A 19,222-nucleotide genomic window follows, 5' to 3' on the forward strand; every position below is an offset into this window, starting at 1 on the left:
TAATATTTCCCCTTTTTCATCCAAACTGAAATGGTACTGGCTTTTTGTGATTTATAGTGAAATGTGTATTGTGTTTTTGATGTATTTTAAATGTACGCTTTTATGATCTGAAAAATTTATATCGAAATAAAGCTTAATTTGAATACATCATTGTTATTTAGCTCACTTCGCCACCCCAATTCAGACCGGGCTTTATACAAATCAGTCTTGACCCTGTTCCTCATGGGAACAGTTCAGTCCGAACTGTCAAGCCAGGTCTTCCTTGGACCGGAAACAAGCATTGTGGGACCAGTTTCGAAGTAACACCCCTTATCAGCCAGGCTAGCTTGAATCCAGTGGCAAAGTGAGCAAGGGATCCATGTCTGGGCATACCCTGCCAACTTAGGGTAAACAAAACAAACACAAGGAACTGATAGACGGAGCGCTGAAACTTTTCAGACACTCACCCCCAGTCACAGACCTGGGTACATCATCGTTTTTTAGCTCACTTCACCATCCCATTTCAGACCCAGTCATATGCAAATCAGTCCTGACCCTGTGCCTCATGGGAACAGTTCAGTCCGAACTGCAACAAGCATCCTGGGACTGGTTTCAGGGTAATAGGCAGAGAGCAACCATCTGTTCTGGCCCATTGAATGCAGTGATTGGTTACCAGATTAACCACCGAAGATCTGTGGGATTTTATAGGACTACATTGCTTGATGAGGTTTTGAAGCTAAATGGCCCCTTGTTGGCCAGTGCTTGGAAGATAATTTATTATACTTTTGTAGACAGGAAGCAAATGAAGCTCTCTGAGGTGGGAAGAGGCCAACCGATGGCAAAGTCTTGCAGGAATTAGGGTATGCACTACTGCCTTACAAAAAGAAGAGGGGTGAAAGCTCAACCGTTTCTGGAGGGATTTGAGAACAGAGAAGCAGGTGGTTGAAATCGTTTGGATTTGGGACATCAAAGAAAGATCTTGGTTTAATTTACTTTTTCAGCATGGTGAGAATCCAAGTAAGAATGATCAATTAAAATGAAGAAATATAGAAAAGCACATGCACATCAGCACAAAAAGGAGGCAAGAGGCCTTTTAGCAAGTTAAAGGCAGCTGAATGAATATGTACTTGTTGCAGCCTGTTAAAGATATTTTTTAAAAGGCTACTATAAATCAAGGCTCATAAATATAATGAATAAATGGTAGATTTGTAAAGCACAACAGCTGTTCTATACTGGGGCATCCCAGAGCAAAAAACACAGAAAAGTGGAGGAACTACTAAAATGAATATAAAATCAAGGTTTTCTGCTTCCTGCGGAACTTGGGCTCACAGGAGGAGTGGCGTAGGGCCTCGGAAAGACAGTTTTAGAGGTGAGAAGGCAATGATATTTTGAAGATAAAAGGGCCCCTTGTTGGCCAGTACTCTGAATAGAATGAGCAAGATTTGGATAGAATTCTTTTGTAGATTGACAGCCAAAGATTTGCTCTGAGGTGGGAAGAGACTAACTGATGCTAAGGTAAGTTAAGAAAGAGTCTAGCTGCAGTTTTTTCAATAAGTTGTAGGCAGAGTGTAAGGTATTTTGTGAGAATTAACTATAAAGTGTAAGCCTTAGTCAAGTCTTGATCTTGGTTGACTTGTATTCCTAGATTTTGGCCGGAGCATGTGGTTGACTAAGTTTGACCGACCATCAGGCCATGGACCAGATAAAATCAGGTTTATCGAAGATCAGGTTTTCAGTTTCTCTGAATTGTATTTCAGGCAGCAGTTTCACATCCATGCTGCCATAGATGAAGGACAAGAGTACAATTTTTCTTGAGCGGAGGTAATGTTTTCAGCAATGGCGACAATTAGCTATGCATAATTGGCGTAAGATATCAGCATGTAGTCATGATGGGTTGTGCCTACTCCATATGGTCAACGAGTTGAAGAAATGGAGGGTCCCATTGAGCATTGGTAGCTGTCAGTTGTCTAAACACACAATGGGTCAAATTCACAAACATTTTGCTACTCTGATTGTGTTCCTAGCTTAATCCTGAGGATTAAGAGTACTCCTAGTTTACTTACATCTTACTTCTAGGCCCAATTCGCAAAGGTGAATCTTCATGAGGAGATCGTCACACCCCAGATTGCCAATGCTTTGGAGTAAATCTCCTCCTAGATGCAATTCACTAACATCCGGGAAGAACTTATTAATAAAACATACTTGCCCACATTACTACTGGGAGAACATAAATAAAGCCTCATCTTGGGCTCTGACCTCTTCCCCGTGTGTTAAGAGAAGTTGTGTGAAGTTGTGTACCAAGCTATCACCTTCATTTGTGCAGTGTGTCATTGTGCATGTGTTTTGCGTTTGCCACGTATAATGAATTATAATGTGCCTTTGAGTGTATAACGAAGAGTGTTTTTTTAATTCACTAACAGATTACGTATGTATAATTTTAATTTTTTTTACTCCGTTATGTCTACATTTTTATATTGTGATTTGAATAGATGTCTACAATGTTTAGAGTTAAATAACTATTTATACTTTTTTAAAATATTTGTATAATGGGATTTGATAGATGTATGCAATGTTTCCATAATATGGCTTTAAATATTTTTTATTTAACATTTTTTAATGTTTGTGTAATGTAATGTGGATGTATGCTAAATTGAGATTTTATGTGACTATTTTTGAACTGATTTTATTTTAGTTTCATGTATTTTATTTTTTTATCTTTTTTTATATTTGTGCCGTGTGGTGTAACAGAGTGTATCCAATGTCTAATGTGATATGATGCTTTTTTGTCTGATATACATTTATTTTTAGACATCTCCTGCAGACAGTTTTAGCTGTTTGTTGCCAGGCCTAATGTTTCCAATACATAACATACCAAGAGTGAGCCTTGAATCAGCCTCTTGAACATGATTAGAAGGCTGTGTTCTGTATCTCCGTTGTCTGCTCTTGGTTCATTGCGTTCTTCCGTGTTCTTATGCCTGCTCTGCCCAGGAGCATTTCAGTTTCACAGTGTTCTGGTTGGATGAGTTACATCCTTCCACTGCATACTTTTGATATTTTGCAGTAAGCAGTTCTTGTGAATGCATTGTTTCCTCTCTCCACAGCTTGTTTCTCTTTCGACTTATCCACCCCCTGTACTCTCTTATTCCTCCTTCATTACTTTGTGTCCCACACCTTCTAAAAATATAAATTTTTCTAGTAGTTTCCAGCAGTATCAAATTGCTAAAAGATCACTTCTTTTTTTCCGCTGACACGCACATGCTTTTCACTGTTTTATTTTTTAATTTTAATTAACCGTTCTCACATGTATGTTCATCATGTTAAAACAGTAAATAAAAATGGCTGCCATGCTTCACTGGTCATGCATACACATGCACCGTCATGAGGCACGCATGCAGATCTGTCCCAGAGCATACGTGCTGGTCATCTTGGAATTGGTTTTCTTTAAAAGAAAATGTACGGCAATCTCTCTGGGCATGAGTGCGCGTGCTACTTACAGCCAGATTCATCATCAGCATGTTTTGCGAGTCTGTAATAGCGAATAATAAGGAATCGCTATTACAGACTCGCAAAACGGGATTCATGTAGGAATCGCAATATTTATTGCGATTCCTACAGCTTCCTTATTTGCGATTAGCTAATTGCTAATCGCAAATAAGGAATAACTCCCTAAATCATTCCTATGGGCCTAAAGGCCTATAGGAATAAATGGGAAGACATATCAATGTGCGAATCTCTATTAGCGATTCGCATTTCGATTTTGCGATTTCAAGGGTGCAGGGGTGTCCAATGGACACCCTGTTGCACCCCTGAAATGTAAATGTAGCCTGATGTTGCGCACAAACATGTCCAAAGGACATGTATGTGTGTAACATACCACTTAGAAAAATGCACTACAGTGCATTTGTCTAAGTTTTCGCTATTTACCACGAAGTTACACTTCGCGGTAAATAGCGGCAAGAAATAGCGAATTCGCAAATATTAAATGGATAATGAATTGCATTTAAGGAATCTCAAATAGAGATTCCTTAAATGCAATTCCTCGCAAATATGCGATTTCGCAATTAGCGATTTTTGCCTTTGGGATGATGAATCCCAAATGCAAAAATTGCGCTTGCAAAGGGCCAGATTCGCAGAATCCGGCCCTTTGCGAGCCGATTTTTCTTTCATGAATCTAGCTGTTAGTGAGTTCGTTTGCCCAAATTGGTTTGGAAAAACCATAGCTCAGCCTCTTAGAGCTAAGACCTTGACCAAATATTCTGTTTTTTAATTATTTATGTGTTTGCTGGTTGTTGTAAACGTTGGCTTCGTGGATTTATTTGTGATTCCCTGACAACACATGTGAGTGGTCATGTGTGATGCGTGACTTGCTCTAAGGCTTGTCTGGAGTAGATGTGAGCCTTTTTGAGCTGTAGTACTATTGGAGTGAAGGATTGTGTAGCTGTAATATATTGCAACTGTCTTAAACATTGGGACTAGACTGGCTTACGTCTGCAATCCAGCAGTACTACAAGAGTACATGCATTTTACTGGTCGCAAACGACCCGATTTGCATATTTTGTATGTATGAATTCCAATTTGTGATTCGATAACATCACAATTTGGAATTGCGAATACATACTGATTCAGTATTAGAAAGGGGAGTTTTTAGAGCACCCCTTCCTAATACTGAATTGCAGCAGTATGTAGGAATGTTTTGCAAGCAAAATGCGGTCGCAAAGCATTAGAATTTACTTCAAGTAGGTCTTAACCCATCCGCAAATGGGAAGGAGTCCCGGACCCCTTCGGGACCCATTCTCTTTTGTGAATATTCTTAAAAATATTTTTTAAGAAAAAAATTTGCATTATTTAAAAGCAATCATAGACACGGTGGTCTGCTGGCCCTAGCAGGTCACCATCCCTCTGATTTTAGTGATTCCTAATGGGCCGCAAATTGCGACCTGCCTCATTAATATTATTGAGGTAGGTCGATTTGCGACCAAGTAGAAAATGCTAAATGGAATTTATGGAGTTTCATACATTCAAATAATGATAACCTAGTTGTAATTCGTAAATCTTTGTGAATCATGCAATTGGGACTAAAATATAGGACAGGCATATTTGGAAGTCCCAGTTTGCACCTAGTGAAATGCAATTCGAAGTGAATTAGTACTTCTGGAGCACCCCTTCACATTCTCAAAGGCCTTCATGAATCAGTCCAAATGTTGCATTGAAAGGAATATCAACACAAGTATGCCGACAAGGTACACAACTTTCTAGACTAGTACTGCTATCAGCTATTGTGATGCTAAAATTGTCCTTGCGCCGACATCTGAGCAATCCACGAATGGGAGTTGTTTGATGCCATCAAAACACAGAAAAATGCCTCGCATCCAGTGTTTGATGTCACTTTCAAAGCAAGGATGCAGCTGAGTGTTGTATGCTAATTCTAAAAATCCTAGCAGGGGCCTTTCTTTTCTACTTGGATAATTTGGTGTCGTGTAGGGAGAGAATGAGTGCTTGCCTACCAATTAATGTTATATCCCCTTTTATTGCGAGAGGAACTTTTTGTTTATTTGTACTATGGTGCTGTATTTTATTAGGAGAAATGGGTCTGACGTGTAGTTTGAGAAATGTGTTATCCCACTATAGAGAGTCAAGACGTTCTGTATTGAGAGTGATCTGTCTGCTATGCTTTACTTCATACAGAAAAGTGACTTTGCAGGAAAAATGGCCGCTCACTCAAGGTCATTAATACATAAGTGTAAATCACTAGTATGATTTTAAACTGAGGAAAAACACCGGTTGCGAGTAGGAGCGAGTGAAGTTCGCGTGAAGTGCTTTCAAGTAATTACGCACAAAATTATTTAAAAATACGCAAAATCTGAGAGTGAAATGCGCCCTTGCATCAATTCTTGGCATGAGTATGCATTTAAATAAAGCACCGCAAACAAATAGCCAGTTATATTCCGTTGCTCGGTTACGCTGCGCTGCAAATGTTTGCCACAATGCCGCATAATTGCGCAAATTGGCTAATGGCGTAATTTTGGGAATATTGCGCAACAACTATAATGTGATATTCTCAAAATGCCGCACATTATCTCAGCGTAATTTGCGTAATCATGCAAGGAAGAAAAATGGCTTCCAGAGTGAAGCATTTCATGCACAAAAGTTTCTGCAAGACTAGCATTCTAATATGGTAGGGGGAGGAGGAGGCACAAAAACATGTTTGAGTATGGAAACCAATGCTTTTACTTACATACTATTATTAATTGGTCCAAAAATATTAAAATTCCTGTTAGTAAAAGTGAAAAGCAGGGACAGTCATTTTGGGGCTACACATAGTAGTACATCTGTACTAGACTCTCACAAACTGTTAATTGGCCCCAAAGCATCTAAAATTGGAATTAAATGGGAATAGTTATCTACAAATAGTACAAATAGAAAGGACTGTCTCTTTTTACAGTCTCTCTAAAGCAGAGGTCTTCAAACTTTTGGATGCCGAGACCCCCCTGTCAACATTTTCAGGCGTAAGGACCCCCTCCTGAAAAACATTTCTAAACCTGTAGGCAGGGCTACTGGAATTGTGAGGCAGGTTAGGACTAAATTATGGGACAGGCTTGACTAAATTGTGTGGGTAGAAAATGTAAATAATGTTCTGTGATGCCACGTATTTTGGGATAGCATTGCTTTAATATTTTGAAATTTTTTAAACATAGTAACACTGAGGAAAGATTTCACCCCACCAGTACCAGTTTATAACCAAAATATAGCAATTAACATCAAAAAGATGTCTAGTCAACCTTTGTGAAGGGCCTCCCACTCCGCACGAATACGCGCTGCCACACTAGAAGCTCAGCTGGCCCTGGCCGGGAGCAGCAAGGATCCCTTCAAACCCTGGCGGTCTTGTGCCGAGTTAAGCAGTTTACGCATGCCCCTTTACTCTCACCCCTTCCTTCCATCCCTCTCTTCTCTCCTTTCCCAACCCCTGACCCCTCTCTCACATTGCAGGCCATTTTCTTTCATGCCTTTTTACAACTTCTGAACTCCCCATTCAACCTCTCACTTCACCTTTAATCACCTCTTGCCAATCTGTCTTTTCACTGCCCTCATCTCTAACAGTCTTTTGCATTTATCTCATGGCCTCTCTGGCTCCTTCACCTCCCATGCACCTCATCACTTCTTATTCACCTCAAGTCTCTCCATTCAAATTTTTGTCTATTTGTATCTTACACCTCTCCAGTCCTCCCATTCATCTTTCACATCTCCCCTTTGTCTTCCACACATTCTTGAACCAACGTCCCTCTCCCCTGTTACCTCCGCACCAGTGCCTAATTTGAGCAAGTAGTTTCCGGTGCTCCGCACTTGCACCTAATTGTGCACACTGGCACTATAACAGACTTCCAGATGGTGGCTCTATCTGTGTAATTTAGAGATAGGCAGAACAGCTGTTCATTAATTCAATATACACTAAAAATGATAATCTCCTGACACCTATGCCATTCTTTAGAGCTTTGGGGGCTTGAAATAGTCTGAATAGTCACACTTGTACGAGTGTTCTGGTTGGTTGTTGCATAGGTATTGTCATTGGCCGCACAGGCAAGGCAATGGGTGGGTGGTTAAAGTTGCAGTGGCCTACTGGTGAGGGCCCTGGCATATGTTGTATTACAAATTAATCACTGCTCAGCACACACCCCAATACTCCCTCTCTTCCCCTATCGCTGCTGTCCCTCACCTATGTCACATCAAATTATCTTTTTAGGTCACAGATCATCTCTGAGCTATCTTATCTCACAGTTTAACAGTAGCCCTCATCTTTTGCTCTCACTCACTTCTTGCGTGTTCGCGCTTCGCTTCAGAGCTTCACATTTCATCTCATCCCTGACCTCTTCAATCGAATTCTCCCACTCCCTTGCTGTTCTCTCATCTCTCCTCATGGAGCATACGGGTCTGACCAGTATGCTGCTGTCGTCCTGTGCCACTGTGCTTATTGTTCCCTAATTCAGGAAGGCATGAATAATCTGTCTTGTTGTTTTGGTGCAGGCCGCGCAGTTATGGAACTTGCACCCTCCTTTGCTTCGCTAAACCAAGAATCTATTATCCTTTAGGAAGATGTAAAAACCTGGCTCTATGTTCTGTAGATCACCCCATTTGGCTGGTTCTCCTTCCCCTTCTTTTTGTTTCTCGTTTGCCTTCAGGCAGCAGATGGTTATTAACCCCAGGACACCTTTTGATAACAGTAGCGCACTTCAAATGTAAATAATAATAGGCGGAAGCAGGAGATCCACTAGACCCGAACATCGGGGAGGGGCAAACACTCCCAGCCAGGGCTGGCCCTAGCACTGGTTGCACACGGTGCAACAGTCTTTCCACCTTCTCCATGAATTCCCTCACTACCACTCACCAACACTACACCTCATCTCTCTATAGCACCTTTCTGACAAACATTTCATTTTTTTATAGCGCTACTCATAGTTTACTCACAATCAGTTCTGTGATGTGCATGGTACATGTTTGTTGTACCAGGCACTTTAACCTTCTGCACTGTGTGGGTGACAAGAGTGCCCATGTGACTGCACGGTGAGCGATGCAACAGTGTGAGAGTAGGGTAAAAGGAGTGACTGCAGGGTGAGTGAGGTGACCATATGAATTTGGGTTCGGCTGTAAGTGCAGAGTAGAACGAATTAATGCATGGTTAGTACTGGCCTTGTTTGAGTGAGCTACAGATTGAGCAGTGAGGGGGGACAGGTGAGTGAAGTGTCACATGAGTGCAGGGTGAGTAGTCTGTTTGTGTGACTGCAGGGTGAGGTACAGGGTGAACAATGCAAGTGCATTGTTAGTGCAGAGTGATCACTGTGAGCGCAGGGTGAGCGGGTGAATGTTGTGAGTGCATGGTGATCAGTGTGAGTGCATTGTGATCACTGTGAGTGCAGGGGGAGTGGGTGAATGTTGTGAGTGCATGGTGATCAGTGTTAGTGCATGGTGATCAGTGTGAGTGCATTGTGATCAGTGTGAGTGCATTGTGATCAGTGTGAGTGCATGGTGATCAGTGTGAGTGCATGGTGATCAGTGTGAGTACATGGTGATCAGTGTGAGTGCATTATGATCAGTGTGAGTGCTTGGTGATCAGTGTGAGTGCATGGTGATCAGTGTGAGTGCATGGTGATCACTGTGAGTGCATGGTGATCACTGTGAGTGCATTGTGATGGTAGTGCAGGGTGAGCGTGAAAGTGAAGGCGAGAATGAGGAATGAGTTGTCTGAATGCAGGGTGCATTCCCAGAAACTTGAAGCGTAGGGTTTCAGATATAAGTTAAACTGTTGCTATAATGGCATTAATCAGGGATCGAGGGTGGAGGAAATAAATAATGTGCTGATCCTGCAACAAACTACCAGTCTTATGATTATGATTACCAGTTCATTATTTTGATGGCCCAGAAATAAGCAGTCACCTAAAGCTCTTATTTTTTAGGACTTATCTGTGAATACTTAGAACAGCAAATGTAAATAGAAAACACTTTTAATGGTATTACTTTTAATTGTGTTCTGGGGATGCCTCAATGATCCATGACTAATAATTAAAGAGAATAAAGACAGAAAAGTCACATAACTAATTAATACATACTTTCTTATTTATAACTCTATTTAGTGTCAAGAGCAGGGCACTGCAGGCTCTTTAAACAACACACGGCAGGCATTTTTCTTTTGGCAACCCAACTTTATATTCCTTTTCATTAAATGCATTCTCACACTACAGCAGTAAGTGTGAAAATTTAAATGTAAGGACTAGGCAGAGTGGGGGCCCAGGGGGTACTGGAGCCATAAAAAAAACTAAGCCTCGGTAACCTTTTAACAAAGGCATGTAAATATGCAAATGGTCTTTAAAGACCTGTGAAAAACTCCAGAGATAAGACTCCAGACACTGCCCAGCTGAGCCCCCAGCAGTGCGAGCTGCACTGCAGCAGCCTGGGCTGAGACACAGGACGAGGGAGGAGGGAAGCTGAAGCCCTGTAGGCCAGGCTGAAGTGTGACTGTAAATGCGACCCCCTTCACATCACTCCACGGCCCCCTTGGGGGTCGCGCCCCACAGTTTGAAGAACCCTGCTCTAAAGCCACATAATTATTCAGTTTGTGATTACACAATACATTATATTTATAGAGGGATATATGTTGTTTTGCAGATTAATTAGTAGTAAAAAAAATTACTTTCTGAAAGAATTCCTTTTGCATCTCAGTTGTTATATATTTGTTACTACCATGGAAGTTGATGTCACTGGACTGAATCTTCCTTGCTGTTTGTCAGAAAAATATCCTGTGATTCAAGTTTCTATATTCCATTACTCGCAGTGTCTGTTCAGGTCCCTGTGGACTTTATTTTTTTTTTAAAGTTCCAGTTTTACACACCGTGGTAGCTGAAATATTCATTACTGTAGGCCAGGACTTTATCTGTGACATGTGATTTTTTTTAACTCATATTTCATGAACTGCATGTTTTTCCATGTAACTGTTTTAGGAAACAAAATGCTCAGATATCTGGACCAAGATCTGGTGTCTTTTGTTTTTCAGCCTATTGCCATAGACAATAATCTTTTGTTTCTGTGTGTCTTGCCATTGTGGAGCTTTGGACAGCACCCTTAGGCAATGCTTGTCCACAGCTCCAGCTCCTTCATTTGAGAGTCATGCTGGCTACAAACCCGAAGAGTAAGATGCCAAACCAACATGCGCACTTACAGTGCCCATGTTAGTACTGGGGGTTTCTAGTTGGCAGAGGTAGGTACCTTTGTCCAAGTAGGAACCCTTGCTTCTAGTTAGGGTAAGGGGGATACACACTTTAGATAACCCCTGCTCACCCCCTTGGTAGATTGACACGAGCAGACAAGCTTATGCCACAGGCAACCTGTGAAGTATTTGTACTCAAAAGACACAGTAATACAGTGATAACACCACAAATGGACACCACACCAGTTTAGAAAAATAAATTATCTTTATCTAAACTCAACAAGACCAAAATGACAAAAATCCAACCTACAGGTAGTAAAATAGCACTTAAAAACTATTATTTCCAAAATAAAGCTTGTAGAAGACAAATAGCTCCAGCAGGGGCTATTACTACGTTGTGACAGCAATAAATCCAAAGTACGGCGCTGACCGCGAGGGGCACAGTGTCAGGCATGGAGTCACACAGACCCCCAAACAAATAGTACCTTGGAAAACGGAGTCTATGATGATGCACAGGGTCCTGGAGGTGAGGGGTCAGTGCTGAGGTTGAGGCCGGTTTCCTGGCTGGCACAGGGAGGCTAGGCGTCGTGTCCACGAGGAGGTGACGTGTTGAATCCAAGACAGGGGAAGTCGGTTGCATTGGCGGTGAGGTGATGTGAAGCCGGCAAGTTCATGGCGTCACCCTCAGCCTTTATCGGCGCCGACAATGATGGAGTTTGTGCGAGTGCTGGCGTCGGGAATGCTGATAACTGAATGCATTGAAGGGCATGGTAACTGCGGTGCAGGCCGGGCAGTGCGTTGTTCACATCACAAGCCTCGGTGCAGGTTGTGGAGTCAAGGCGGCATCGCTGCCGGCATCGGAGATTGCTTTTCTTGCTTAACTTAGGTTCTTCCAGCTCCCAATAGCAGGAACAAATTCCAGAGGCCCAAAAATGATTTTAGGGGAGCTGGTGTTGAAGTCTTTGTGTCCCTGAGACTCCAGAACAGGAGGCCAGCACACACAAGCTCTTAGGGATTCTTCTTCGAGCAGGTTTCTCAGCAAAGTTCTAGTCTTTGTCCTTTCTTTGGCAGAGGCAGCAACTGTAGGTCAACCCCACACAGAACAGAGCAAAAGTGTCAGTAATCCTCCGCACAGCTCTCCATCTCTTCTCCTTGGCAAAGTTCAGAAGTGATCTAAAGTTCTTTGGTTTAATGTCCACTACTTATACCCCATTTTGTTTTTGTTGTTCTTTGTGTAATGGTCTCTGAGCCCAGTCCAAACCATTTCTGTCCATACTGGTGCAGTATGACCATAAGGGGTAGAGACAGCATTGTGCAAGGGAAACGGGCCCTATTGACGTGCAAGGAGAACTCCTCATCCCTGAGTCATCCAGGAAGGGCTAGGCACACCTCAACCCCACCCACAGTGGCTGTCTACAGTGAATGCACATCCCCAGCCCCTGTCACTCCAAAACCAGACAGTCAATCCAAAACCAGGCAGAGGCACACAGAATGGTTAAACAAGAAAATGCCTACTTTCTGTGGCATTTTCAAACACGCAATTTAAAAACATATTTACTAAAAGATGTGTTATTAAATTCAGAGAGCCTAAATGTATTCCTCTATCTTGTCCAGTGGGAAGTTATATTTGTAAGAAGTTACAAAGTATCTTCCATGTTATCCTATGGGACAGATAGCCTTTTAATAACAAAAATGAAATTAACAGTATTCCACTACAAGGACATGTCACACACACACACCAGTATGTGTCCTACCTTTCACGTACACTGCACCCTGCCCATGGAGTTACCTTGGGCCTACCTAAGGGGTGTCTTACATGTAAGAAAAGGGAAGGTTAGGCCTGTCAAGTGGGTGCTCTTGCCAGGTCGACATGGCAGTTCAAAACTACTTGTAGACACTGCAGTGGCAGGTCTAAGATCCCTTTTCAGGGCACTCGTGTGGGTGGCACAATCAGTGCTGTAGGCCGACTAGTGGCATTTGATTTGCAGGCCCTGGCACACTCAGTGCACTTTACTAGGCACTTACCAGTAAATCAAATATGTCAATCAGGGAGAACCAATTACAATAACAGTTTAAACAAGGAGCTCTTGCACTTTGACACTGATCAGCATTGGCAAAGTAGCCAAAGCATCAAAGCCAGCAAAAACGAAATTCAGCACAGCATCAACAATACAGGCAGTAGAGGTGAAAAATCTCGGGAAACTCCACCAAAGATGCCAAGTCTAACGGCCCACCACTCTTCCTCCCTGCTGCAGCTGCTGTCAAAGGCTGGCCCTGCCCTGTCCTAGGACTCGGCTCGCTGGCAGCCTGCAGGTCAGGTGAAAAATAAAATCATAATAAAAGTGTTTTATTGTCATTTTATTTTTCATGTGTTTGAATCTGCTTGCACTCAGAATTGGGGTGACGCTTTTCCGCCATAACGAAGAAGCTGCCCCTGCATTTGCATTTCCTCTTTCCCTACAGGACATACTTATACACTTTTATACTGGTTCTCCTCCTATTTAGGACATCACTCCAATATTGTGGCCTTGACCCCACAGGTACCTTTGACATGGTTCTTACAGTACGCCTTCCTGCACCTGCAACCTAAAAACAACCCAGAGTACAGTAAACACAAGGAGATGATGGGCGGAGTGCTGAAACTTTTCGGACACTCAACCTCAGTCACAGATCTGGGTTGAATCCATCATCATTCTTTAGTTCACTTCGCCACCCCAGTTCAGACAGAGCTATATGCAAATCAGGCTTGACCCTGTGCCTCATGGGAACAGTCCAGCCGGAACTGCCAAGCTATGTCTTTGCTGGACTGGAAACAAGCATCCTGGGACCGGATGGACAAAGTGCTGAAATTTTTCAGACACTCTTCCCCAGTCACAGATATGGGTTGAATCCACCATCATTCTTTAGCCCACTTAGCCACCCCAGGCCAGACATAGCTAACTGCAAATTAGTCTTGAAACAAGCATCCTGGCACCGCCTTAAGTTGGCAGGGTATGCCCAGATGTGGGTCCCTTGCTCACTTTGCCACTGGATCCATGCAAGCTTGGCTGATGAGGGCTGTTAGCCCGAAACAGGTCCCAGGATGCTGGTTTCCAGTCCAGGGAAGACATGGATTGGCAGTTCGAGCTAGACTGTTCCTATGAGGCACAGGGTCAAGACTGATTTGCATGTAGCTGGGTCTGAACTGGGCTGGCAAAGTTAGCTAAAGAACGATGATGGATTCAACCCAGATCAGTGGACGGGGGGCAAGTGTCTGAAAAGTTTCAGCGCTCCATCCATCATCTCCTTGTGTCTGCAAAGTACAGTTCACAGCACACTTTCCAATTGTCTATTAACATGGTTTTGTGCAGGTCTCACCTCAGCATTCTCTAGTGTAGTTTAGATGACAAATGAGATCTGCCCACTGACAAAAGCTACTGCAAAGAGTCTAGGACCATATCACAGAAAAAACATAAAAGTAAGGTTCTCTGCCTGAGCTTACCTTCAGTAGGTTTTTTTCAGTTCACCAATATTCCCAGAAGTAAACCTGGAAGGCTGCTCTGGTGAAGGTTTTCGGGTGTACTACTCTGAATGTCATGTGATATCTTTTGCGGTCTTCTATTCCTTCTGTGGGGAAATCTGTATAGCATAGTTTTCAGAAAAGGGGGACTGCAGCCCGGTCTGCAAATGCACTTTTTTTATTCCACAAAGAAATTCTGTTACCGCCAAAGAAATCCCTCCCCTACACCACCAACAAATGTCGAGGTGATCCGTTATCCTTCCCCTCCTGGACCGACATTTTCCATCCCTTGGCTGGAGACTTCTCTAATAGTAAATTTTCAGGGTGGAAACGGGTGAGATTGGAGACTGTGAATGCCCACAAACGTACGTTTGCCGCATACACAAACTTAGAAGTCAAACCACGCCCGTTGATGTCAACTTCCCTCCCCTGCATTTCCTTGCATGCGTGCTGGAGAAATCCCATGTAATAAACCCATTTATACAAATTAGGAATCTTTTTTTGCGAATTAGACCTTTTTGAATAGATCCCTCAGTTTTTTCGGCTGATCTAAAAGACACTGAATGTAAACTCAATGCAATAATACTATAACAGAATCTGAAAAAAATGAACCAGCAAAGGGTTGCACAAAACAACCTTGAACAGCAAGGGTTATACCCAATATGAAACAAACAGCTACATGAAATTGGTAGTTAGTTTTTTTTTTCTGACTGTTCATCTCAGTGTAGCAAAAGCTCTAATGATTTTTATTTCTGATATTTTTCTGATATTGAATCCTTGCAAACCCAACTTTTGGATGTGGACATTGATTGTGTCTCTCAATCTTGTCATTCTATCAGTAGATAAATGGGTACAGTAAGAAACAAAGCCTTCCAGGTATTACAGAAGCAGGAAAACAAGATCATAGGAATAATGCCAAACACATTTGAAAAGATGAGACACATTTATCAGAAATGTGTATCCAGCACCCAGTCCAGCTGCCAAATTCCAAATACCCTGCCAAGGTGCCTTAGGATAAATTTAAGTAGACCTTGTAAAAGGGAACACCTGTAGTTGATGTAAGCCAAACAACAATTTTAAAATACAACATAGAACAATGCATTCCAACGATTCCCTAAAACCAAAACTTTAAGATTTCAGAGGTGTTGCAACAGTTTCGCACACAGGTGTTTGTTTAATTTCATTTATAAGGTACAAAACAGAGTTAAACGCTACTGGAATTAAAATGTTAAGCATTGATCACAACGTTGAAACCAGAAAAATATAACACAATGCAAAAAGATGTCTCCATGATTTCATTTAATCACTTGTAAAGTTTACAGACTATTATTTAATGTACACTGTGCTTCCAAAAAACAAATGCATTCTTTTTTCTCTCTCCACATTATTTTAGGAGCGGAATGCTTGCAAAAGCGGAATCCTGTTCTTTCTGATCCCAGCAGCGAGGCAAGAACATGGATCCGGGATATTCTGCCACGCCCGTCAACACCACGGCTGGGCTCCAAGATGGCTGTAACTTCTCATCATGTGCCAATACCACTGAGGGACCTCCAGTCCCGCCCAGACTCAGCTCGATCCTTATCCCCCTTATCTACGTCCTGGTGTGTGCCATTGGACTCAGTGGGAACACCCTGGTCATTTACGTTGTCCTTCGCTACGCCAAGATGAAGACTGTTACCAACATATATATTTTAAACTTAGCCGTGGCAGATGTACTCTTCATGTTGGGGCTCCCCTTCCTTGCCACACAAAATGCCATCTCTTACTGGCCCTTTGGCTCCTTTTTGTGCAGGCTTGTCATGACCATCGATGGCATCAATCAGTTCACCAGCATCTTTTGCCTGACGGTGATGAGCATCGACCGCTATTTGGCAGTTGTGCATCCCATTAAATCTACCAAGTGGCGCCGTCCCAGGGTCGCCAAGCTCATCAGTGCCACTGTTTGGACATTTTCCTTCCTGGTCGTGCTTCCTGTGATTATATTTGCAGATGTGCAGGAAGACTTCCACACCTGCAACATCAATTGGCCTGATCCCGTCAACATTTGGTCTGCAGCTTTTATCATTTATACATCAGTCGTAGGCTTCTTCGGACCTTTACTGGTCATCTGCCTTTGCTACTTACTGATTGTCTTCAAGGTGAAGTCGTCAGGCCTTCGAGTGGGCTCTACAAGGCGTCGCAGATCGGAGAGGAAGGTCACCAGGATGGTGGTCATTATCGTTGCTGTCTTTGTGTTCTGCTGGCTTCCTTTCTACATCCTAAACATAGTCAACTTGTCCTTTATTTTGCCAGAGGAGCCAGTTGGGGTTTACTTTTTTGTGGTGGTGCTCTCTTATGCCAACAGCTGTGCCAATCCTATCCTCTATGGGTTTTTGTCTGACAATTTCAGGCAGAGTTTTCAGAAGGTCTTGTGCCTCCGGAAAGGCAATGGAATCAAGGATATAGACATCAACGATCACCGACATGAAAAAAGCAGCCACCTGCAGGAGACAATGCTAGTCCCAAGAAATTCTGAAATCAATGGAGACATGCAAACAAGCATGGTCTGACCAGCCGTAACATAGAAACCTTGTTGAGCATTGTGTATGGGCAGCGGTTCAGAGTGCCACAGCAACAGAGGGAATTATCTTTCATACATTGGAAATTTGCTATGATTACTTGAAGGGAAGACAGTAAATCTTTACAGCATCAGTCTCTCCTGGCTGGTATTTAACTGATCACTCCTTCAGGAACTCTGGCTAAATATTTCCTATTTTATCTGCACTTAACACATGTGTTCTTTTAAACTGAAGACGTTTAGAGTGCATTTAAGCTAAGTCTTTAAGATTTCAATTTCAATTCTGAGTTCAGGCCCACTGCATGTTCATCTGGCCCAGCTCAGCTTGGAAAGTCCTACCTTCCCTCCAACCTGAGTTCAAAAAAAACTGTGTCCCCCTCAACCTGGGGTATGAAAGTCCCAGAAAATAGAATATCTGACATATGAATTGCAAATCTGCTGTTCTTATTGAAAAAAACCTTGATCACACTTGGGAGACTCAACCATGTTGGATAAGCTTGGACAGGGCTGCAATCCAAGGCCACAGTGTGGTCAGAACTTCACTTATTTAAAACCTTCAGTGTACTGAATACAACGAAACTGTTTAGCCAATCAACGGCCATTGTGTTGGGGATCTCTAATGAATCAGAACACACAGTGGACAGGCCAAATAGTTCATTGGGGTTCTTTAATAGGAATCCGCTACACACTAAATCGACTTTGGTTTACGGAATCTGCATTAAAGTGGAATTCTTTTGAATTGTGAGCAGTGGAACAGACTGAGGAACAATGAATGGTATAGAAGACACACAGCTCGGTTGTGTAAGAATGATTGTAAAAAAGAAGAAAAACTTAAGCTTTACCTCATTAGGTGTTCTCCATTCTCACTGGAAAAACCCCACCGAATTCAGCTGTCAAATCTGACATTCTTTGCTCTTTAATATTATGCACTACTCTTCTTGCTCGTTGTTGCACATCCAATGCCATGTAACCATAGTGACATAGCTTGACATGTCATGAGAATATACTTTAAACACTTTAAATTGCGGTGTGAGGATGGTCTGTGTATTATTAAAGTGGCCTTGTATATTCCATAACATCATTTGTATTAGTCCGTCAGTCAGTCAAAATACACTTTATTCGATTTTTGTTAAAATCATAAAAGGCAAGGATAATACATAAATTTAAAACATTTTAAAAACATTTTAAAAATACCCACAATACATTTATTTTACACATCATCCTTAAAAAAGTCAATCATTTGTATTAAAACAGAATGTATACAGACACCATGTGTGGCTCAAAGTTCACCGGCCAGTGCCAATGTACAGACTCCCTTGTACAGATTCACCCAAGAGACGTCATTCAATGTGTAATGAATGTATATTCTATTTATTGTTTTTCAGAAGTGTGGTTGAATATTTTCGGAAAGGCAAATAAATTGTGTTCCTTATTTTACTCTGTCTCATTGAGAGCTTATGTTTACCTTCTGTTTGATTATTTCTAGCACTTGCTTCAGCTCCTAACAGAGATCAATTTGCCAGGATTCAGGGAAAGAGGTATCAGGATGCATACTCAACTTGGAGCCCTTTTTCTATCTCATTTCAACAATGGGACTTGTGGCATCCTTTGGGGTCTTGAAACTACATTCTGCATAATGAGTGCCAGTGGTTGAAGGTAATTTGCAACAGCATTCATGTTTGAAGACTAGGAATTATGTTTCACCATCATCCTTTGACACAGAGCAAGAGAAAGAAAAGAGGAAAAGCCATAGGAGGGAGTAAAATAGGAAAACAGTGACAAATGGAGAAAGAAGGGTGAGATAAACCTACAAGAGTGAGAAAAAGAAGAGGTGTAGGTTGATGGAGGAAAGAAAAAAGACGGCAGCTGCAGCATTCAGAACCTCGGTTGGCTCCTAAGAAAATAAAGTGGGCCCATTCCCTTATATTTTTAAGAAATTAGGCACTGCCTTCATCCACTAATATTTGGTGTTGTCATGGCCTGCTACTCTCCTTCATAAAATAATTTATATTGCGTTCCATTCCGCTGTAGGCAACACATTGGTGCCTAAGGGTATCTCAGAACCAGGTACGTTTAACTCAATGGCTTAGTCATCATGGTACAGATCAATGCTTGCGAGCGATCCACTACTGTTTGTAGCTAAAAGCTGCTTTGAATAAAACTGAGTTGCTGCTTATGGGGAAGTCCTCATAGTTGTTCAAAATTTTAAAAGCTATTACTAATTTTAAGCCCTGGGGTGACTTTGAAATACCAATGATCATTGGTGGTAAAAAAAATTACTTTTTCAGTACTTTACATTGGAAAAAGAACATGCCACTGCTCGCTATGAAGGACAAAGCCATTGTAACTGGGTCTGACATCAAGTCACATTGCCAAGTTCTCATCTCTCATTAAGAGCAAGCCATTCCTGGTCAAATTCCTTTCATGCATGCAGGTAGTTTACAACCCAAGAATCCAGCCAGTCTGCGTCGTGTAAAAGAGGATCATGTCAATC

General features: G+C 42.1%; 1 protein-coding gene across 1 annotated transcript in view; it reads left to right on the top strand.

Annotated features, from left to right (window-relative positions):
• The window catches only part of SSTR5 (somatostatin receptor 5), a 154,746-nt gene extending 136,581 nt beyond the window's left edge, over positions 1-18,165 (top strand). The window contains exon 3 of the mRNA XM_086940538.1: positions 15,565-18,165. Within this exon, the coding sequence (XP_086796664.1) occupies positions 15,626-16,720 (1,095 nt within the window). The 5' untranslated portion in view covers positions 15,565-15,625 and the 3' untranslated portion in view covers positions 16,721-18,165. The remainder of the gene's footprint in view (positions 1-15,564) is intronic.
• Positions 18,166-19,222: the final 1,057 nt, after the last annotated feature.

This window comes from Lissotriton vulgaris, chromosome 10 (assembly GCF_964263255.1).
Source record: "Lissotriton vulgaris chromosome 10, aLisVul1.2, whole genome shotgun sequence".
NCBI classification, from domain to species: Eukaryota; Metazoa; Chordata; class Amphibia; order Caudata; family Salamandridae; genus Lissotriton; species Lissotriton vulgaris.